Raw genomic sequence first — 22,678 nt, 5'->3', positions numbered from 1 at the left:
CATAACTGCATCTAACCCTGCCCTCTGGCAGTGGGAAGCCATTCCTCCTTGTCTTGTCCCTCAAGGCCCTTGTCCAAAGTTCCCCTCCAGCTCTCTTGGAGTCCCTTTAGGCACTGGAAGGGGCTCTAAGAGTCTCCCCAGAACCTTCTCGTCTCCAGGCTGAGCATGGGATCTGGCTCCCACAGCTGTTCCCACCTCCACCCCAAGCCAGGAAACACTTCCCAGAGGCCAAGATCAGAGGAGCAGCGACCACCCCTCACAAATCGAGGTTCAGGAATCCCTGCCCATCCCCTGCTGTTCTCAAGGCGATGGAGGCACCACCTTTTACCTCTCCAATGAAAAAATCCATTGGAGCTTAACTCCATTTTTCCTTTTAATGCAAAAAAATAGCCAGACACATCTTCCTGCCCTCCCCCCACCCTCCCCAGGTGTGTTTCCTTTGCTTATTTCCAGCCAAGCAGCTCCCACCCTCCCAAACCTCCGCACCTCTGAGGTCACCCGGTGCTTTCCCCCTCCATTTTCCCAGTGTGGCAAAGCCCAAATGGATCTCCAACCACCAAAAAAAAAGAGGGAAAGTGGGAAAACAGAGGGGTGCACCATATTTCAGCAATGTCCCAATTCTAACCCTGTCAAGAGATTATAGGAAGAAAGAAGAAAAAATAATACAAAAATAAAACCACCAAACAAGAAGCGACAAGCACGGAGCAGCCTCAGCACACAGCATAAACAGAAGCTGTCCTGATCCGAAATCTGGCTCTCCCAGAAAGCAACAGCACAACATGCTTTGTACACCCTTAAAGGTCCCTGCAGTGCTGAGCAGCCAAGGGGGAAGATCTGGGTTTGAGCTTGAGTTGATATTTTTTGCCTTATACAAAAGGCTGAAGTGATCTTGGAGTCTTCAAGTGGTGTTTGCAGCACCGAGCCTTGCCAGGCAGGGAAAGGGATGAGGGAAAAGTGCCATGGGAAGAGGAGGGATTGGGATACAGGGACCCTGAGAGAAGGTCCCAGGGCTTTGCAGCTGGGAAATCTGGACAAGGGAAGGGAGAGAGCAAACAAATACAAAAAAATAGAGATATAAAAACAATTTGTGTGGAGGAGGAGAACATGGACAGTAAATTCATTGTACTGTCAGCCTCCTCAAATCAAGAAAAATAATGAAAAATTCCATTTGAGGTGACAGTGAAGGGTCTGACAGAATTCCCTTTCCCTGGGGAAAATAAAAATACAAATGAAGTACCTGTTCCACCCCAAATCTGTCACCCCTTCTCACAGCCACATCCACACTCAAGTGTTATTGTCTCTCAAATAAAGTCTCCGGGCCAGGGCAGCCCTGGAGCAGAAGCACCGAGGCATGGCTAGTTCCTCCTGGCTGGGTTGTCCAGCAGAGATCCAGTCTCTCCTTGACCCTGCCACAGGTGGTATTGTTCAGTGCTCCACAGAGATGGAGCCTTATCCATGTCTCACATGTTTCTCCAGCTTTGTTTGAAGAAAAAAAAAAAAAAACTTTACATATACATATATATAAAAAATATACAGCACAATGAAAATATCCATGGTAACAAATGGGGTGGCTGGAAAAGATGCTTAACAAAAGCGCCTGAAATAAAACGAATTCCCAACTCTTCCCCTCACTGATGCTTGCCTTCCCCACTAGTCTTCCAAGACCACAATCTCCACATTATGGACCTGGTGCTGATGGTCTTCCACATCTCCCACCACTTTCTCTTCAGTCCTCAGCTCTGTCTCCAGGATCACAGCTTTGCCCTCTGATTCATCTGTGTCCGCCTCAGGATCTGGAGCCGGGTCAATCTCTATGATGGTCTGCCCATCGTCCGAGGTACCTTCCACAGCTTGGATGGTGGAAGTGATGCCAGACTCCATGGCCACCAGTTCGACGGGGTTGACCATGGTCGCCACGTTGGCCAGGGCCCCGGTGTCCTGCATGGCTGCTGAGCTCAGCAGTGCCAGGCTGGAGGACGGGTGCAGGGTGACGGTGTCCGAGGAGCTGGTCTTGGAGGATGAAACCACGGTGGCATATCGGAAGAGCTGGGAGCCAGATGGCAAGGTATGAACAGTCACCGGGCTGGAGCCTTGGCTGAGGGTTGCCACTGGGATGTTGCCCACAGAGAACTGTTGTCCAACGGGCGCGATGGCGATGGGGGAGATGACAGTGAACTGAGGCTGCTGGATGGGGGTGGAGGGGCTGAGGATGGTAGCGGAGGCTGGGCGCTGCAGACGGGGTCTCTTGGGAGGCTTGGGAGTGCTCATGGGCATGAGCACCACATTCTGGATGGTTTGGGACTTGGACTTCTGGTCCCTGGCAAGTTTCTTCTGTTCTTCCAGCTGCCGCTCCAGGTCTGCATAGGGAATGGTTGAACAACATGTCACGCCAGGGTAAATAAGAGCTGCTGGGGCTCCAGAACCAACCATCACTCCCAGGTTTGTGACCAGAGGTCACCCAACCACCCAGTGAGTCTGATCTTGGCTTCTCCCTCGAGATCAAATGGCACTGAAGGAAAACAGTAGCCACCTACATAGACCTCGTCAGTGTTCCAGCTGCCAGCGCCTGGGTAAGACACAGGTAACATTCCATACATGTTGGCTACTCCTACTGACAAGGAGATGGACATTTCTGCTCCCCACAAGCTAAACCCGCCTGCAAGGGAGAGGGGACCCCCCCAGGCAGTTGGAATTGCTTCATGAGCTTGGCTGGGTCACCTTCCCAGGAGCCTAGCACCTGCACTGGGGACAGCCAGTAGGATGCCTGGGTCAATGAAACATCCTCGTCAATGCTTATCAGTGGGAACACTGGGAGCCAGAAGTAGCACAGTGACCTCATTTATCCAGGGCAGTAGGGGACTAGAACATCTCAGATAACAAGAGATTCTACAGTACATGGTGAGGAGGGAGACACATTCAGTGAGCAGCTCTGGGGATCCCAGGTCAGTCAGTGGCTTCAGCTCAGGGAAAGCTGAGCAGGACACCCAATAGCACTGTAAGACAAGCAAACAGCTCTGATAGCCAAGACAAGCAGAAGCTCAGCGCCCTGTACTCAGAGAGGCTTATTAGCTTGGGTACAGCACAACACTGTCCATGGCTCAGGTGATCATGGCACAGCACTGAGCTGGCATGTCCTGTCCCTAATCCTGAGGGAATTGGACTCATGCCTGCAGCACGCCCACTGCAGCAAAGGGCACAGACTTTCAGTTGTCCGATGTCCCAAGCAACTGCTCTTTGTGAGACAGGGGAGAGAGGAAATTCCACTCAAGCCATATGACAGAAAGGGATTGGGATGCACTTGTTTTGGGGCAGCCTGAACACTAACACTAATTAATTGAGGAAAAGGAAAGTCATGTCCATTCCCAAGAGCAGCAGCAGGATGTGAACTCTTGTTAGGCACTTTACCTGCCAGTGTGTAAAGAAACTGTTCCTCTCCTTGCTCTGTCTGGTTTTTCCTGTTGTCCAGTACCTTCTTGACTGTGTCCATTAAGCCAAATGTATGGGCGACATTGTTCAGGACTGCAGCATCTCCAAGGAAAGGACACAGGGATGTTAAGACTTGGGCACTCAAAAGATGCTCCTGTTACACCAAAAATTTTCTACTGCTTTTTAAAACTCTCTCTGTTCTTTCACAAGGGCTAGCTGAAAAAAAGGAAACCCAACTCCCTCATCCTTCTGACATTCTAGAATTAAATAATCCCATTCACATAATAAAGCAAATCACAGACCTGTGTCACTCAAGCAGCTCCAAATTCCTGCAAATGAAAGTGTAATTTGCAATCACAGAGATACAAATGAGCTCTCCACCTACAAATCATCACCTCATGCTCTTGACAATGTCATTAACATGCCAAGCCCCACTGAAAGCTGTGCAAAATGTCTGTTATAATCCACTGACTTCAATCACTCATAGTTCCCAAAACCTGACACCTATCAGACACAAAGATGCACCAGCCCAAAGTTAAATTAGAAAATTAAAAAAAAATATCCTGGATAAAATTAAGTTTGTGGCTACATGGATGTTCTCCCAGGAAGAGCATCAACAAAAGGTGTTCACAGGGGCATATGACGAACCAGATTAGGGAGCCTGTTACAAGTTAAAAATAACCCTAAAAAGGAGAGAGGGATTTATTTTTAACCCAGATAATTCCCCTCATCTGGTTCAGCCCCCAAAATAGGTTTTCTGGCACCAGTGAAAGCAGAACAAGAAGTGAGGGGGCAGGACCTGTTTAGGCCTGCAGTGTCACAGAGAAGTGTTTGAGTAACTCCAGTCCAAGTGACTCTGCAAAGCTTCCATCAGGGCTGGGAGCTGTGGACAGTCATCTGATGGTCCGAGCAAGCTGCCAGGGTCACTTTGCTCAGGGAACAGGATGGAATGGTGTAGCCTAGTGCTTTGAAGCAAAGGCACTTCACACCTGGGCATGCTGAGAACACAGACTATGCTCCCACAACTCAGCTAATGAGGGGGAACTCACTCCCCATCCTGACTCACCAGCTTCACATGGTGGAATGGACCCTTAGCACTGTTTTTTTTTCGCTTGCAACTGCCCTTTTGAGGGTTTTTCCTCACAACATACCTGTCATCAGGAAGGGAGACTGACCCAACCGCTGCTGCACACCTCTTAGGACTTCTTCTATTTCCTTTTGGATGTTGCACACCACCTCTTCCATCAGACCCACATCAGCAATTCCTTTCCAGAACATCAGTGTGTCCTCTGCCACAAAAAGGAGGAAAAGTCAACATATACAAGCATTTGGCATTTTTTCCACAGGGCCACTTTAAACCTCTCAGGCAAGTGTATCTTTTCCAGGTGACTACCTTCGCAAGGTAGCTTGGCTACTGGGGTGCACAGGACATGTGAAAAAAATAACCCACCCCAAACCAAGCAAAATGGACTCAGGCAGCAAATCAGGAACAGATTTTTAAGCAAGTCCATGACTTCCAAGGCAACATTTCACATTTTTGCAAGATGCAGAGCTTAAAATCATCATTTGAGGAAATTCTAGCTAAGCTTTCATACTGATACAACAAGGGGATGGAAGACCAGAGAGACACAGAACAGAGAGTTGACAGGGAACAAACATGACTCTGCTCTTTGTTGGTTCCAGTCTAGCTCTAGGCTGGCAGTTGTGTTTCACATCCTTGGAACAAAACCGAAAAACCCTCACTGCAACCAGTAACATCTGATCTGAGGGATTATCCATCAGCCATGAGGCCAGGGCCAAAGTTCTACGGGGTGAGGAGGTCCATTGGCAGAAAGCCTGGATGCCGGGGTAATGCTGGAGATCCAGGAGGCTGAGGGACAGTTTTGTCATTGCCCAAACTTTACTTACTTGCAAGGTTTAGTTTTCCAAAATGTAACAGGGGAAGAGAGGAGAAGAAAACACCCAACAAGCAGCTTAAGCTTACCTGAAATCTCATCCGTGTCCTTTTTCATACCCTCCTCAGTGGCCATGGTGACAGCAGCTGTCAGAGCCGAGTTCCACTCTATCCCCTCCTCCATACTCTCCTCCGACAGCGCAATCTGGGTGATGCTCCCTGCCAGAAAGCCCCCATCAGCTCCCTCTGACAGCCCGAATCCCTGCTCTGCTTCCCAACCCCTCAGCCCTCCCCAGGCTCTCTTTCACTCTTTGGGTCAGGTTTGTGCTTGCCTTCTTTCAACCAAACCAGTTAAAAGCAAATATTGCTGCTTCTCATTGGAACTGTGACTGTGAAAAGTTCTGGAGCTTCTGGAGGGAAAACCATGTGCCTTGCACAGTGGAGTCCCGGCTCAAGGGAGCAGAAAGGGATCCGAACAAAGAAGGGAATAAATAAGGCTCAGCCCAGCCATCCTTCTCCCCTTGCTTCATCCACAGGAAACTCTGCACCCCTAATCCCTCACAAAATGGAGCTAGGGTCCGAGCTGGTTTATAAAAGGGAAATGGATCCGACAGAATTCAAAGTTTCTGGATCAAATTTGGGACTTACCAATGTGCAGCCACTGTAAGTTGGCTATGGTGCTTTCCAAGAGATTCTCCTTAGCCTATGGACAACTCTGCCATGTCACTCACCCAGGGGCTCAGAGAAATGTAACCCACCCAGCTTAACGATGGGGTACAGTTGGGAATAGTCTTCTCCCTTAACCTCAGCAAAGAGGTCAGTATCTGCACTGGAGCACAGGATCACTGAGAACTTGCAGCTGGAATGACAATCAAATCATGTCCAACCACCACATCCTGTTCATGGATGTTCTGAAGGAGGACAGCATTTGTAAGTTCACTCCTAAGACCAACTCATGCCTTTATAACAGACTCACAAATGGGAAATATATCAGAAAATGCTGTGCAAGCTCTCACAAGTATTTGCTCCCATGATGATCCCAGAACAAAGATCCCTGCAAGGCTCTCAATCCTTCTCCTGGCTATGAAGGCTGCCTCTCTGGAAAGCAGCTTCTTGATGCTAGCTGTTTTCCAACCTTCCCAGTCCCGCAGAGCAGAGCCCTCTGACAGATGCTGACAAGACTTCTCCAAACAGACACGAGAAGTATTTTCCTTCCCAGAAACCAGAGCAAGCTCCTGGTGGGACTGCCCTGATGTGCCCAGGAAGAAGGTGTAAAGTGTATGTAGGAGGGAGAGGAGCATCAGAGGGAAATTCCCATGGCATTGGTAATTGGTTTCCTACCATCAGCTGAGGTTGGCGTCTGCACCACACTCTGCTGCCCTGGCACTGGTGCTCTGGCACTGCTGATCAGGAGATCAAACTTGGTGCTTCGACAGGTGTTGGTGCAAACTTTGTCGTGTTGGTAGAAGTCAATCTGCCCTGAATCCATCATCTTCCTGTGCAGGGAGTGGGGATAGAATCAGGCTCAGCTGAAATCTCAGCCTAGAGACAAAAGGGAGTATTCCACCTGGGAATGCTACAGTCATGGGAAGGAAAGAGAAAGGGAGATCCCAGGGCCACTCTGCACCCAAAAAATCTCCTGCAAGGCTTTCAAATGGCAAACACAAGAGACCCCCAGTTTCACACACACGGTTTCAGTCCTATTCCACCCCAGGTTCCCCAGGCAATGCCACTTCTGTCCAGGGTGAGGGATCCTGACCGTCACATCATGGAGCCAGGATCTCTGCAGGCTGCTGGCCAGTACTGTGGGCCTCCAAGAGGCCTGCTGGAGACTGAAAGGCAGACAAAATGCCTGCTGGGGGTCCTGCAGCTGCAGGGGTAGAGCCCTGAAGTTGGACAGAGGTCAAATACCTTAGCATGATTCCTCCGAGGCGAATGGCTCTCTTCCAATCCTTCAGGGTAGACTTCCCAGCCAGGTGAACAAAGTGCTTCGGGCTAATCAGTTGGTCATTGAACTGGCAACGAGACAAGCAAAGGCTCAACAAACTGGGTAATATCACTTGGGAGGACTGGAACATCCAGCACAGCTCATCTGAGCCCCCACTTCCACCCAGAGAGAGGAGGAGCTGCTTCTCAGATCCCTGCCAGCTTTGATCCCCTGGGCACAGCAATGCTTACAGCTCCAGGAAGCACGTCTGTAGGGATGACCTGCCAATCACAGGCATTCACAACCCTAACCAAAAACAGCCCTGAAGGGTTTATATGAACCAAATCATCTCCTATGAACATGTACGGTCATTTTGGAGATCATTACAGGAGGTTTCTGTTACATCCAATGCCCCAGCAGCATCCAGCTGACACAGGTCTTCCCTTGAGCATCCATTCTGCCCTGCTCCAGTGACTTGAGTAGTTCCTGCTGAGGGGCAGGAGCACAAGGGACTTGGCTGTCACACTGCCATGCTCTCATGTGGGAAAACGTAATACCAAGATTTCCCTTCTCAATGCAACCTGCTCACCAAGGAAGTGCCAGGAGTGGAATACCAGGCCACCAAGGAAAAGGGAGGAGGCAAAGCTCTGCCAGATCTCAACACACATCTCCTGCCTGCCTTCAGCCCTTCCTCAACAGCAAATACCACTGAAATACAAAGTGAGTGATATCCTTCCCTCCTTAATCCACTCTTTCCATGCTTCTCCCCATCAAAAAACAACTTTGGCACCAACAATCCAAGGACTCAGGACGAAACACAAAAACTAAGGAATTCCTGTGGAGGCCAACCAGCCCACCTGAATAGCAGAAAGGAATCCACTGGGAGTCTCTCCTTTACCTTCACACACTTGACATTAATTCCTGGACAAACAAACTTCTTCCAGAGAAGGATGGCTTTGCTCTCCCCACAGGTGATGGGATAGGCGATCTCGATTTCCTCACTTGTTTCAAGGGTGCTGGGGTCTGAGGGAGGAACAGCTCAAAATTAAACTCTCCACCCAAGAGGCTCCAATCCCACAAGGTGGGAGCTGGAAGCTCATAGGTTATGAGACCTGCACTTGGGAAACCAAAAAAAAAGGGCAGATCCCAGTTCAGGATCAGTCCTCTCCATGTTCTCAGAGTTAGTTCAGATTAATTCTAACAGCAACTGACATCTGCTTTTTGGTGTAACAATGCTGCAAACGAAGCTCATCTATAAGGAAACATTACATCAGAAATCCAACGCATCTGTAAGGGGGGAGGTGTCAATGAGAACAATCTTAGTAGCAAGAAAATGGTTTAAAATTTGAAGATATCTCTCAGATTCTTGCAGCTCTGGTATCTCTTTAGCAATGATATCAGATATTTACTGATAATATGTTCTCTTAACGTGCACAGTTTCTGCTAATCCTGCCAAAAGACCCAAACCAACACAGGAAAGCAGAACTCTAGTCAAGATCTAGTGACAGCATCCAGTGACAGGAGCCTTTTTCCACACACTGCTCAGGATGGGAGAGAGCAGTTGGAGCCAACCTGCTCAGTTCTTATGAACATCCAACCCAAACCATCAGACAGCTGGTTCAGCAAAGACCCCACAACTAGAGCCTGATGCTTCAGCCACCACATCCTCATCACTGTCATTCCTGCTGCCAGTGTCTGCACACTAGGACTGGGGTGACATCCCGGCTCTCCTGGACCCCTTTACCACTCATTGAAGGAGAGCCATGATCTCACTTCCAGGACTTTGAGACCAAGCAATAACAGCAGAGTATGGCCAGCCCCTTTACCCATATCCATGCCTGGGAATCAGCATCTGCAGGGCCAGAACCAGAAGGAAGCCCAGCAAACTGGAGACACAAGCCCTGCACAGGAGGGGATTAATCCACACCAAGTGGAAACTCACCAATCCCTTCTTCCAGCTTGTGGATGGTGTGGGTTTCCACGGCCACCACAGCGGCACTGGCCTCGGAGCCCTCTTGGTAAATCCTGTGGTGAAAGGATTTGGAAATCCTTGGTTTATGGCCATCCATAAACAAATTATACAAATCATGGGAAATTAGGATTGACAGCACAGGGTTAAACAGTTCAGTAAATTTCTTTTTGCCTGTCTTCAAGGGACATTAATTTTGTCTGATATAGTTTCAATCACCAGGAATTTTTTTGGCGAACACTAATAAAACAAAACACTAGTAATCCCAAGGGTTGACAGATGCAGAGGCATTCCCAGTGCTGTCATCCCACCCTGCACTCTGCCAGCACCACTGAGGCAGCTCTGCAGGCTTCCCTGTGCCTTTTCCTCTGCTTTCGGTCACCCTCAACAACAGGAAGCAAAGACCACTGTCCCAGGATTTCCCTTCCAGCCCTGTGTGGCACTGCAACACAGATGATCACAAAGGGAAGTCACTGGCAGGCCCACAGCCACCCTGCCCTGCAAATATGATCAAACTAGAGCAAGTTTTTTTCCATCCTGATTGATCCAGAGGGAAGATAAAGCCACTCCCTGCAGCACGTGCCAGGGAGCTATAAAATTCCCTGACATCCCAGCCCCACTTTATTTTAAAAGAGAATTATTTTAGGGGAGGGCTGGCACAGAGGCACATGAAGGCCTGAACATACAGACCACCACATCCAGTGGCTGCAGTGTGGCAAAAACCAGCCCTGGGACTGGAGAAGGAAGAGAGAGACTGGGACAGCACTGCTTCCATGATCTGGGAGCACTGTACCAACACAGCCTCGCAGGACAATTTCAGCACTTGAAGAACCCATCACAACCACACACACAAAAGATTTAATCTGTTATATTTTCTCTCTCCCTAGTGTGACACAAAACTGACGCAGACCTGGAAACCACAGTGACGCTCTGTCCCCGCACCACAAAAACCCAGAGGGCTCCCCCCATCCCATCTCGCACCTTCCAGGTAGTACCATCCTACTCACCCTTGCTGCACCGGCTGGAGCTGCAAGATCACTTGGGTTTTGGTATCCTCTGGGTTCTCCCCTTCATTCCCGTCACTTGGTACAACCACCACATCACCCACAGGGACGCTCACCTCGGCATTCGCCATCTCTCACATGAACCTGGCAAGGTTTTCTCCTCCCTGTGGATCACAAGAGCTGGGAACAGATCCCAGAGGCAGATCCCCCCAGTGTCATCCCATTCATAACTTCCCCAGCCAGCAGCTCTCTCCAGCTCTGAACCCCCAACTTGACACCAAGGAACAGACCCACATCGGTGGGTTTTGGCAAGAGTGTGTTTTCAACACAGAGCTTCTCCTGCTGGTCCTGGCCAGCAGTGCCTTCAGCCACTGCTGGAATGCTCTGGTCCACCCATGGCATGCTCTGATCTCTCACTACCAGGAACATGCCCGTGGGTGATCCTTCCCAGTAGAAGCTAGTGTCAAGGTGCAGTGCTAATGCAGGAGGACCTGACAGGGAGCCGCAGAGAAACTGCACTCCCAGGGGATGTGCTCATGGTTGCGCACGAGGCACAGAGGTGGTTTGGTTACAGCGTGCGGCTGGAGGTCATCCCTGCAAGCCTGAGGTCTACAATCTGCTGGGAAGGCCAGTCTCAGAATCGTGGAATGGTTCAGGCACAAAGGAACCTGAAAGCTCATCTCATCCCACCTCCTGCCATGGGCAGGGACACGTTCCACTCGACCAGGTTGCTCCAAGCTCCATCCAGCCTGGCCTTGGACACTTTCAGGGATGGGGCAGCCAGCTTCTCTGGCCCTATGCCAGGGCCTCACCACCCTTCACAGGGAACAATTTCTTCTCAAAATCCCATCTAAATCTCAGAGATTTCAGGCCAGGATCTCCTGGCGGATGACAATAGTTTCGATATCCCCTGGTTGCGATACACCAGGACAAACTGGGGGAGCCGCCAACACAGGGGCCACGCGCCCACCCGGCTCCAGGCGTGGGACTCCGGCGGTTTCCCGCACCTCATCCCGCTCCGGGGGACAGACAGAGCCATCCAGGACCCCTCGAGAGACGGCAGGGCTTCGCCAGGATATCTGGCGCGGGGGGGTCAACAGGACACGGAGAAATTGCGGCGGCGATCACGCCGAGGCCTTAAGCGAGAAGGAGGGGGAGCTACCCAAGGGAACCCCCCGGCCCCCGCGTGGTCTCCGCGCTGCGGCTCGGGGGTCGCCGCCTCCCCCGCGCTGGGGTCGAGGGGTCACGTGACATGGGGCCCGCGGGACCACCCCGCGGCGCGCACGGCGGCGAAGGGGCGTGGCCTGACCGGGGAGGGGGCGTGGCCTCGCCCCCCCTCCCCACGGCGCCGGCTGGGCCTTACCGTCGGCGAGCGGCCGAGACCGGGGGCTGTGGGACGGGGGAACGGGGGGATGGGGAGGGGGGGAGGCGGGCCGGGCAGCAGCAACGCATGCGCAGTACCCGCCGCGGCCTCGGCCGCCAGCACTTCCGGCCGCCGCCTGCCTTAAAGGGGCCGACCGGTGAAGCACGCGGCGCTTTGCTGCTCTCTGGTGGCCGCCGGCAGTATCGCCTTCGCGGCGTCACCCGCCAGCCCAAGCCACCAGTTGCCGGCAGGGGTGTCACGACGAAGTTCGCTCCCCACTGGTCACAGCAGCGAGTCGTGGACCGCGCTACCGGGCATCTCCCGCCCCAGGCCAGCCCCGGCGGGACCACCGGGACCTCCCACGGCCGGCCCGTCGAATCCCCCACTGCCCCCGCCGTGCGTCCTGGTTGATGGACAACGAGGCAGACCAATGGTGACGCGGAGTCGGGCGGCGACCGCCAATGGGCGCAGGAGGGCGGTGCCGGGGCGACGGCGCTGCGGAGCCGCGGCGGCTCCGGGGCGGCGGCGGCGGCGGGAGCGGGAGGAGGAGGATGATGAGGATGATGATGCGGGCGGGCGGCGGGGCGGCTCCGGGGGCCCTGGCGCTGGTGTGCCACTGCCTCCTGCTCGGCCCTCTGGGGCTGCGTTCGGCCGGCGCACAGGACGGTGAGTGCTGATTGCGGAGCACCGGCGGCGGGACGTCCCACACCGGGACGCGGCACCGGGAGCCCCACTCCTACCGGTACTCCCGGAGCTTCTGCTTCGCTCGCCAGGATGGGACCGGAACTTGGTGCGGTATGGGGACTGGGAAGGGGGACCGGACGGGCTCGCCTCTGCCCCGGGATGGTCCAGGACAGGCTCTTCGCTGTGTCTGGACCGGGATCAAATCAGGATGGGCTCCCGGGAACGGTTCTGCGCTGTGACCAGAGCACACCACACCGGCACAGGGTCGTAGTGGTGCGCCTGCCCCGGTTCCTTTCCTGAACGGGGTCTCTGCCATCCCTCTGTCACGGTACCGACCCGGGACAGGGTCCCTGGTATCCCTTAGCTCCGGTACCGACCCGAAATGGGATCCTCGCCATTCCTCTGTCCCGGTACTGGACTGAATGAGGTCCCCGCCGTCCGTCTGCCCTGGTACTGGTCCGGGACGGGGTCCCCAGTATCCCTCTGCTCTGGTATCGGACGGGTCGAGCTCTGTCCCTGGCCCCACCACCCCCGCATCACGCCGGTCCCGCCCCCGCGCATTTTCCCGCAGCCCCCCCAGCCCTCTCTGTCCCTGCCCCCGGGGGTGACCACGCCGGTGGTCCCGAGAGTCCCGCGTTCGGCTCCATCCCGCCTTTCCTGGGGAACCCCTAATCCACAGGTTAAGAGAATCACTGGAGTTTACATGCAGAGCCGGGCAGTGGGCTCCATCGCAGGAATGCCGCTCCCGGGGGGATTTGGAGCCGCGAGGTCCAGGACGACCTCGAGGAAATGTTCACCCAAATGTGATCCCAAAGTTCGTGTTTCCCGGTGTCACTCGATCCCAGTTCATCCAAGAGCGAGGAAACAACGATGGGTCATCCAAAGCATTATTCTCCCCGAGGGGAAACTGAGGCACGGGGACCGGCTGGGATCACTGGAGGCAGAATCCCGCTACAAACCCGCTACGTTCCCGGTCAAAAAGTGTGATTTGGGGCACATCATGCAACAGGTTTCCACCGGATCCCCAACCCATTGGTGGACACGGGGGAGCTTTCCCGGGGCCAGCAGCATGACAGAGGCAGGGATGAGCAGGGCTTTTGTCGGAGCATCGCCCTGTTGTGTCTTTCTTGCATCCTGTGAGAAAACAAACAAATCCTTGGCAGGAATGATCCCAGCGGGGCCCAGCTGCGAGTTCACCCTCACCCACCGGAAATCCAGTTTTCACATTTTTCTGGGAGGGGAGTAAAGTTTCTGTGGCTGGGGGTAAGTCCCCCATGGTTCCCCCTCTTGGCTATTCCTGGCCCCTCGGTGTCATCTTTGGAGCCAAATTCCCAGGAGTGCCTGCAGCTCTCAGTTTATCTCTGACATTCCCTCCCAGCACGTGCTGGTCACACTCAGGATGTTTTTGACAAAGATTTCCTTTCCTTGGATGGGTTTTTCCCAGAATGGGTCCCCACAGCTCCTCTGCACCACCAGTATGGATATAGACCTGGGGGGATCGATCCAAGACTCCCCAGTTGGGCTCACATGTCCAGCTGTCCTGGCCATAGAGGGTTTTCCCTGCAGATCCCAGTGGCTTTGACTTTTTGTGCTAGAAACTCCCCCCAAAAACCCCAAATTTCTCTCCCCCAGCAGAGCACATCTTCTGGGAGCTATTGTCCTGGCAGCCCTAGGGTCCCCACTGCCCCCCCAGCCCCCATCGTGGAGTGCCTGATCCTTCCCAGCTCTGCTCTGTCAGTGGACACTGCCCAGAAAGGGGAAAAGTTGGTGATTATTCCCAGTCCTGCAGGATAAACCTCCCCCAGTTTGGATGCAAGCCCTTCCCACAGGCTGGGGAGGAGGGGACTCTGTGCAGGGGCTGGCATCTTTCACTGCCAGCCCCCCCCCCTTTTTTATCCCTGCAGGATTTTCCCTTGCTGGCGATTTGTGTTGTCTCCCAGCGACAGCAAGGGGAGCCAAGGCTGGGCAAATCTGTGCCCACCTTCATTTTTCTTTCTGGCTGTGCCAGGGTGATGCTTGGCAGGAGCAACAGCTTTTGGGGGATGTGAGGAGGAGGTGTTGAGCACTGGACCCCTACAAACGCCTGGCCCACACAGTGGGGCTGAGTGGTGCTTTCCCCCTTTCCTTGCACCCCAATCCTGACCAGAAATTATGGCCAGGTCTCAATGCCTGGTGCTTTCAGCTTATTTCCAGGATATTCCCTCATGCCCAGAAGCACTGAGCCCAGAGAAAAGCCCCTTTTGTGGTGAATCTGGCATCACCCTGGGAAGGATGCAATGGGGATGCAGCTGTCCAAGGTTATCCTCAAGGTCAAGGCTGCAGTCAGGGGTTCTTGGGGGCTGCTCAGTACTGTACAGCCCCATGGAGTGGGGATATTCTCTCCTTGAATCCTTTTATATCCCCCCAAATTGGTGTTCTCCTGGACTGGAGGATGTAGAGGAGCTGGAGGTAGAGGGTCATGGTGGGTGGCTGTGGAGGAAGCTATTGGCAGCTTCATCCCTGGATCCTCCTGTGGACAGTTGCCAGTGCCAGAAGCATCCAGAAAAGCCACCAGAAAATGATGCTTTGGATGAGGAAAACATCTGAAGAGGCTGCAGGTGCCCAAGGGTTGTTCTGGGGTCCTCACCAAGGAGAGAAACTGAGGCAGGGAACAGCCTGTCTGAGCACTCTCCCCGGTGTCTCTGCAGGAAACGGCTGTGGCCACACACTGCTGACACCCCACAGTGGCACCCTGAGCTCCAAGAACTACCCGGGCACATATCCTAACCACACCATGTGTTGCTGGCGGCTTCAAGCCCCCCCGGGTACCTCCCTACTCCTGGCATTCGGGGATGTGGATCTGGAGCCCTCGGAGCAGTGTGCCCACAGCTCCTTGCTGCTTGCTGACCCCCAGACCGGCACTGCCTACGGTAAGGGGATCCTGAGGGAACCGAGGCAAGGGTGATGCAGTGTTGTGGATTGGGAGAATATCGGGAAAATCTGGGGGTTTAGCTGATTTCATCATGAGGAGGGAGAATATCTAAGGAGGGGGGTAACCAAGTGGGGCAATATCCAAGGAGGCGGGTTTTCAAGGAGGGGGTATCCAAGGAGGGGAATATCAGAGGATGAGGGGTATCCGGTATCTGACGAGCGAGTTATCCAAAGAAGAGAAATATCCAAGGAAGGGGTACCCAAACAGAAGAGTTGATATTCAAGGAGGAGGATATAGAAGGAGAGTTATATTTGCAAATGGGAATATCTGAGGAGGTGGGTACCCAAGGAGAAGATTATTGCGAAGCTTGTGGGGGAACTGCCCAGCTGGGACAAGATGCAGTCACTGAATAATTAATTTGTCGGCCCAGCCGTTGCCCAAACACTTCCAGGATTTTCCCAGACAGAATTAATGGTCTTGGAGGGATTTGGCAGCACTGGCAACATGATGAATGCTGAGGAAAACATCTTGGGGGTGGGGGGAAGCATCAGGTGGTGGGGTGGGATGGAGGAGCAGCCCTGGTGAGGGGCAGGGGCTGGACAGGAGATGCGATGGGAAATGCAGGATGAAAAAGAGCTGGCTTGGATCCATGGGACTGGGAGTTTTCCCTGTTCTTCAGGGCTTTCACCCTTTCTGGGCTGGTCCCCAAAGGGGTGACAGCACACGAGGTCCCTGGTCCCCATCTCCTCTGCTGTGGCCTCAGGGACATAATTGTCCTCAAAGCTAAGAGACATCCTGGCCCCATGCTGAGATGCAGCAATGTGGGAAAGTGGGGGGACTCCCAGATGAGGTCTTGGGGGCTGGGGGAGGTGGCCAGGCACTCACAGCCCCTTTGGATACCACCAGAGCCATGCCAGCATGACACAGAGCTTGGATTCCACTCCCTCTCCCATGGCTGACGCTGGTCCTTGAGAAGTTCCAGATGTTTTCTGGGAAGTGGCTGGAGCAGGCAGAGGCTGTGGGCTTCTTCCCTGACTCAGAGCTGGTGTCTGGCCCCTGGCCTGGTTCTGCTGGGATTGGCAGGGTCCCCATGGGGGTGGCAGCCTCTGGGATTCAGCTGAGGGGTCCCCAGCTCCCAGGGTACCACCAAGATCCATACAGAGGTGGCACCAGTGACCCAGGGCAGCGCTGCTGTCTGGCAGCCAGTGGAAGGGAAATCTGCATGTGACTCATCTGGATCTCATCTGCATATTATGCAGATCTCCATTCTGTATGATCTCAGATCTCATATGTGAGATCTCTGCGTGCACATGTCCCACGTCCCCTGGGATCGACCTCCTGGTTCAATATGACCCAGGCAGGATGAGAGTGTGGGTCAGGGTAGAGAAACCGAGGCACAGGGGGAGGTGTCGCCAGCAGCCCCAGAGGAACACAAGGACACAGTTCCCTGTCCCCAGCACAATGATGGCATTTGCTCAAAACATCTCTGGGTGCCCAGAAGCCCAAGTGATAGGCATGATAGAGAGAAGGATGATGTGGGGGACAGGGGGTGATGCAGTCCAGGGATTGGGGCCACATTCTGTCCCCAGCTGGAACCAGAGATGTCCCTAAGGAATCCGCTTGCCTGCTAAGCTGAAGTTTTAATCAGGGAGATAGAATTGCAAATTAATGTGGATTGAATGGGGGGAGGGGCAGTTTCGGAGGCAGCTTCAGCAGCACCTATGAAAGGGGATGTGGGGAGGAGACGAGGACACAGCTCCCATTTTGGAGTTCCATGGGGTGATGCCATGTGTACCAGTCTCTGCAATGGGGGATGTGGTGGCAGGTGTCCCATGAGGGCAATGGAGTCACCCTGGGGCTGGGACCAGCCTGGGCATGGGAGCATCCTGTCGTGTTGGACCATCCCAAAACATGAACATCTTCAAGATGGGACCAGCCTGACATGGGGCCATGCTTCATGGGACCACCCTTCAGCACCCTGGTGCTGAGACTACCTTGGGGATGGGCCACCCTGGATGTGGAACAACTCTGGGACCACCCTGAGCACAGCCCAAATACCTGACACCCTCTGGCCCTGGCAAGGGCCAGGCAGGGGGAGGTGAAGTCCTGGGGTCTAGGTGTCCAAGTGTGTCCCCAGGGACCCCAAATCCTCTCCTTGGTGCCATCACTGCTGGCAGGGCCCTACTGCAGGAACTCCGTCCCTTCTGCCCCACTCCTGGTGACAAACTCCAGCACTGTGACCGTCCTGTTCAACAGCACCAGCCACCGCTCGGGACGAGGCCTCCTTGTGTCCTATGCCACCTCACAGCACCCAGGTATGGGGGCAGCATCCCCTGGGATGCAGAGACACCCGTGGGATGTGTCCTGGCCTGTGCAAGGATGTGAAGGAATCTCCTTGTTGACCCCAGGATGAGCTTCCATTGCCCTGAGCTCCCGAACTTCCATGTTCTCCATGGCTGGGGGCAAACAAGGGAGACCCGCAGGCCATACAGCCAGCTGGGACCCCTTCCAGAATGCTGTACCCCCAAGTCAGGTGGCATCCCAATATCAGGCAGAGCCACAGGCAGCATAGATTGTGCCATGGGGCCAATGGCTGCAGAGACCAAGGGGCCATCCCTCCCTGCCCCTCCAGATATGGGGGTGTGAAAGGCAGAACCCAAATGAGGAGCAGGATTTGGTTGGGAAGGGGAATGGAGTGCCCTGAGGCAGAAGTGGGTGTGTGCTGTGGGGCAGGTGGGGGTCCCTCACCCTGGGGTGTCCCTGCCTTGCAGACCTGGTCTCCTGCCTGGTTCGAGGCACCCATTACACCCAGGAGCACATCAGGTGAGTGGTCGGGGTGGGGAATGGTCCCATTTTGGTGTCCCCTGCTGCAGGGGTCCCCATCAGTCCTGGTTTCATCCTATCCCTCTCCTGACATACAGCTCCAGTGGGATGGGGAGCAGAGTGGGTATGAAGAGGGGGTTTGGATGGGAGGGAGCCCTGACTCACCCCTTACCATGTGTTTTAGTGTGTACTGCCCTGCGGGCTGCAAGGACATCCATGGGGACATCTGGGGCAACCCGAGCCAGGGCTACCGGGACGTAAGTGTGGGCACCATGGTGCACCCGCCGGGGATGGTCCCCACAGCTCGTGGCCACTGCTTGTCACCCTCAGCAACCCAGAGGTGATGAGTGTGGCCTTGGGGTGCCCCACGGGGTGCTCAGGCCTGCCGTGGGGGACTGCCCTTACTCCCCATTCTCTGCAGACATCGGTGCTGTGCAAGGCAGCTGTGCATGCTGGGGTGATTGCAGATGAGCTGGGCGGGCAGATCACCCTGTCTCGGGAGAAGGGGATCACGCTGTATGAGTCAGCCTTTGCCAACGGGCTCCGCTCCAAAAGGTGGGTGAGGAGTGGCTGGGGCTGCACCCCACATGGAGCTGTGGGACCCACCTGCACTGACACTGGGAAACTGCCACCCCTCAGTTTCAGAGACCCCAGGGTTTGTTCACGCTGTTTGATGCTCCCCCTGCTTTCTTCCATACAGGGGATCTCTGTCTGAGAAGCGACTTGTATTCCACAAAGGTATTTTTTTCCCATTTCCCCTGAAATTAAGGCATGATTTTAGCTGCCAGACCTGCTGCTACTCTCCTCTGCCTGGTTGGGGTTTCCGGGTTCCCAGTGTGCTGTCTCCTGTCCCTAGCCTGTGATGATGTGCTGGAGGTGGTCACCTTCAATGCCTCGTCCTGGTGGCATGAGGTGGACGTGCTGGGCCAGGACCGAGCCTGGGTGGCCGAACGGGCAGCACTTAGCACCACTGGCCACTCCTGGGCGGCCGAACCCGGTGCCGAGGCTGCCTGGCTGGAGCTGGACCTGGGCACCCGAAGGAATGTCACAGGTGAGAGTTGGCCATCAGAGGGGGACAACAGCGGCCTGCGTCCCCATGCCACCCTGACCACTGTCCTCCCGTTGTGCCAGCTTCACTGATCCCCCCCAAAACTGCCCAGGGAAGTTGCACCCCCATAACTCCCAGAATACACTGGAGTTCATTGTGCCATGGTTTTCCTGGTGCAAACTGGGATGCAGAGCACACCAGCCCCTCCGGCTGCTCCTGTCCTCCTTTTGTCCCTTTGCCCCCCTCATCTGCAGCCATTTCTGGGATGAACAAGTTAATATTATGCTCTTGCATCTGGTGCCAGTGAGCGTCTTTTGTGCGGCCCGAGCCTGCCAAAAGCAGGGGCTTTGTGTGCCAGTGGCTGGCGACCACAGTGAGGAAAATGGGAACATTGTCCAGCCAGAGACTGGAGGAGGGAGGAATGCAGGGCTGGCAGCCGGAACTGGAGGTTATCAGTTCATGGGGGCAAACCAGAGTGTCCCACACTGAAATCTGCCACCCAAATCTCCTCCCAGGGTCAGAAGGATCCCCCTCTGCCAGGTGACGTGTCCTGCCCTCCTAGTCCTTTCCCAGCTGGGTCTTGAATATCTCAGAGACAGCTGAGAGTAGAGGGCAGTGGGGTAGAGGGCAGCCCTTCCCCAGCCCCGCAACCCCTAACTGACAGCGGGGAACCCCCTCCTGCATTCACAGGCATCATCACAAAGGGCTCCTCCGAGCAGCATGACTACTACGTGACATCCTACCATGTCTCCTCTAGCCGTGACGGGAAGAATTGGAGACCCTACAGAGGCAGCAGTGGTCAGGAGGACAAGGTGGGAATGGGGAGAATATCCCTGGGCTGAGACCCTCTGCCCATGGATATTTAGCCATTTGTGCCTCTTCACCCTCTCCGTAGGTGTTTGAAGGAAATGCTGACAGCCAGGGGGAGGTCTCTAACGCCTTTATCCCCCCCATCGTCGCCCGCTACATCCGTGTCACACCACAGAGCTGGCACCAGCGCGTTGCCCTCAAGGTGGCCCTGGTAGGCTGCCAGCTGGCACGGGCCCGCGTGCCCCATCCCTATGGTGAGACCTTCCACAGGAGCTCACACCCCCATGTCCAAAAAATCCTCCTGGGGCCTTCACCTCCCTATGCACTCTGTGGTGGTCCCACAGTCACAGTCCCTGCTCTGTCCTGTAGTGCCCAGTGTCCCCAAGGAGGTGCTTGAACCCACCAGCCACCCAGCCAGCTGCACCCCCATTCCTGGCATCGCTCTGGACCCGGAGAAGGCAGGTGGGTTCCATGGGGGGCTGCCCTTTGGGTGCAGCATTGTCTTTTGGTGTTCGAGGTGCCACCGGGGCTTCATCCCCCCATGGGAACACATTGATTTTCCCAGTTGGGCTTCTGACACTCATGGGTGCAAAGGGGTGGGATGGGGCCCAGGGCGCTGACACTGCCCTCTCTCCCCAGACTCCACACTGCTGGTGATGCTGCTTATTGGCGGCTTTGTGCTACTCTGCTCCTGCCTCCTGCTCCTGGTTTTCCTCTGCCACAGGAAGAGGTTGGTCCTGGCTTGTCCCCTGCTTTGCCCTGGGGGACTCAGCATCACCTCCCCAAATTCCAGCAACTTCATCTAGCTGCTCACTGGGTCTCAAGGGGTGCAGCCCCTAAAGCAATGGGTGTGCGGAGATAGGTGGTGGTGGGCACAGGGTAGCTGGGACCTCTTGCCCCATCTTGCATCTCCCTTTGGCAGGAAGTCAGCAGTGGAGCTGAACTGCGGGATCACAAAAGGTAAAAGGGTCCACAACTCCTCCTCAAAATCAGGGGTCTGTGTGCCGTGGGGTGCAGCTGGTTTAACTGGTACTGCTACCAAGCTTGGACTTGTCCCATGCCCCAGGGGCACCTGCACATCCAGGTGACAGTCTGTGACAACTGAGGGTTTCCTCTCCCTGCCCAGGGTACCCCAAGCTGGAGTCAAGCCAGGTCTGCTCCCTGCAGAGCATGCCAGCCCCCAGCCCGGCCTCCTTCCCCATGGCCCCCACACCAGGGGACCTCAGCTGGACCCATTCACCAGGTAACAGGGACATCAGGGCAGGAACTGGTCCCTCAGCCCAGAGCTGGAGCTGAATCTTCCCCATTGTACCTCCTTCCCCATTCTGGTCTGACCCCTCCTGCATTGTGGACCTGTGCAACAAGGAGGCCCTGATAAATTAGACATGCCCATTTAATTATTATAATTAATTATTATATTTTATTGTAATAGCACCACACATTATCTAGTAGTAGTAGTAGTAGTCCACCTCAGTTACAGCTGTTGGCACTGGAGGGTGGCTGGGGACAGCAGGAGCCCCTCTCTGTGGTGTGGCAGAGGAATGTGGGGTCTCCATGTGTGGGTGCCCTGCGCTGGGTGGGTTTTGGCAGTTTTTCTATCCTTGAAAGTCCAAACATGCTCAGTTTTTCAACCCACCTCACCCACCTCTGCCACAGCACCATCACTCTCCTGACATGGCAGCCTCCCTGTTTCAGAGTACACTGAGCCAGACCTGGTGCAGGTGAGCCCCAGCAGCCAGACAGGTCCCTCCACCTTCAAGCCACTCTTGGAAGAGGGCTACGCTCTACCACTGGTCCTGAACCACTATGACGTCCCAGGGAAGCACCATGAGTACGCGGAGCCACTGCCGCCAGAGCCTGAGTACGCCATGCCATTCAGTGAGCTGGAGCCCACCGGGATGCGCCACAGCACTCGCATCATCACAGGACCTGCCGGGTGCTCCCCAGAGCAGTACCAGACCCCGGCCCTGCGGCCCGGGGAGCTGCCAGCTGCGGTGGAGGGGAATGGCAGCCCCTATCCTGAGGGGGCCTGCGGGTGGCCTAGGCGCTGTTCCCTCACACACGTGTACCATGAAGCTTTGTAAGGAGGGGAGTACAGCGGCACGATATTGGGCAGGGGAGAAGGCACGTAAAGGAGGACCTTCCCCGTGCTCGCACTGGGCTTTTTTAAAGTAATCATATGTAAATCTATGTTTTATATGTAGAAAGACAGATATGGAGTGGAGTGCCCTGCACTGCCTGCTGGCCGGAGATGCAGCCAATCCACCCGGGTGGGAGTGTTAAAGTCCTTGTCCCACCTTTCCCGCCGTGCGTGGTGTCACAGACGTGACCCGATATCCCGGGCCAGCAGCAGACACCGCTCAAAGCCCATTCTCTGCCGTTCACCGATGCTGGGGTGCCGGAACAGGCGGTTACCGGCAGCCCTCCTTCACAAAAATTGTGCTTCCGAAATCTCTTGATGTCGATTCCGCGGGGGTGGCGCACGTCCCCCCCCGTGCCACGCACGGCAGAAGCCCTTTTTAAAGCCTGGGGTTGCCGCCACTCAAAAAGGGAACGCGCTGGTGTACCGGCTAGGACAGGGCGACAGACACCGCAGAAACTAAACATGAAGTTCGGTATTTCTATTCTTTCATCCTTCTTCAACTCATTTCTTATCGCCATTTTTGTGGTTTTTCCCTCGAAAAAGCGCCGTTTTCCCCGCTTTTTAGCCGGCCAGGGTTATGCAAATCGCGCGGGGCATGCTGGGCACACCTCTTCCCTGAAGCAGCGACGGGAGGAGGAGCGCTTTTGGCGGGAGCGCTATGGCGCGCACGCGCGCG

At 54.8% G+C, this 22,678-nt stretch overlaps 2 protein-coding genes and 1 non-coding gene across 9 annotated transcripts; 1 reads left to right on the top strand and 2 right to left on the bottom strand.

Moving 5' to 3' along the window:
* Positions 1-414: 414 nt before the first annotated feature.
* Positions 415-12,005, bottom strand: GMEB1 (glucocorticoid modulatory element binding protein 1). Of its 3 annotated transcripts, none has more exons than XM_041400094.1 (10): positions 11,584-12,005; positions 10,224-10,384; positions 9,190-9,272; positions 8,146-8,270; positions 7,232-7,335; positions 6,662-6,816; positions 5,411-5,539; positions 4,578-4,715; positions 3,406-3,519; positions 415-2,357 (listed from the first exon to the last, which is right to left on the bottom strand). In XM_041400094.1, exons 2-10 carry the CDS (start codon positions 10,349-10,351, stop codon positions 1,651-1,653), a joined length of 1,683 nt encoding a protein of 560 aa, XP_041256028.1. In that variant the 5' UTR covers positions 10,352-10,384; positions 11,584-12,005; the 3' UTR covers positions 415-1,650. The 3 variants fall into 3 exon arrangements, with proteins under 3 accessions (XP_041256028.1, XP_041256027.1, XP_041256026.1); XM_041400093.1 differs by having other exon boundaries at positions 3,406-3,528; positions 10,224-10,400; positions 11,584-12,002; XM_041400092.1 differs by having other exon boundaries at positions 3,406-3,528; positions 11,584-12,002.
* Positions 12,006-12,028: 23 nt separating this feature from the next.
* On the top strand, positions 12,029-22,632 carry LOC121333587 (discoidin, CUB and LCCL domain-containing protein 1-like). Of its 5 annotated transcripts, none has more exons than XM_041400088.1 (16): positions 12,029-12,249; positions 14,955-15,176; positions 17,356-17,493; positions 17,950-18,001; positions 18,186-18,258; positions 18,423-18,556; positions 18,702-18,739; positions 18,858-19,052; positions 19,740-19,861; positions 19,945-20,113; positions 20,229-20,321; positions 20,499-20,589; positions 20,782-20,819; positions 20,986-21,102; positions 21,555-21,580; positions 21,678-22,632. In XM_041400088.1, the coding sequence occupies exons 1-16, from the start codon at positions 12,045-12,047 to the stop codon at positions 22,032-22,034; spliced, it is 2,070 nt and encodes a 689-aa protein (XP_041256022.1). In that variant the 5' UTR covers positions 12,029-12,044; the 3' UTR covers positions 22,035-22,632. The 5 variants fall into 5 exon arrangements, with proteins under 5 accessions (XP_041256022.1, XP_041256025.1, XP_041256021.1 ...); XM_041400091.1 differs by having other exon boundaries at positions 21,516-21,580; positions 21,678-21,718; XM_041400087.1 differs by having other exon boundaries at positions 21,555-22,632.
* Positions 22,251-22,380, bottom strand: LOC121333604. Its single transcript, XR_005952323.1, has one exon. It is a non-coding gene; the product is annotated as a U11 spliceosomal RNA (small nuclear RNA).
* Positions 22,633-22,678: the final 46 nt, after the last annotated feature.

Source organism: Onychostruthus taczanowskii, unplaced genomic scaffold (genome assembly GCF_017590055.1).
Source record: "Onychostruthus taczanowskii isolate IOZ18803 unplaced genomic scaffold, ASM1759005v1 scaffold171, whole genome shotgun sequence".
NCBI classification, from domain to species: Eukaryota; Metazoa; Chordata; class Aves; order Passeriformes; family Passeridae; genus Onychostruthus; species Onychostruthus taczanowskii.
Note: the sequence above shows the minus strand (reverse complement) of the source record. Positions and strands in the feature narration are given on the sequence as shown.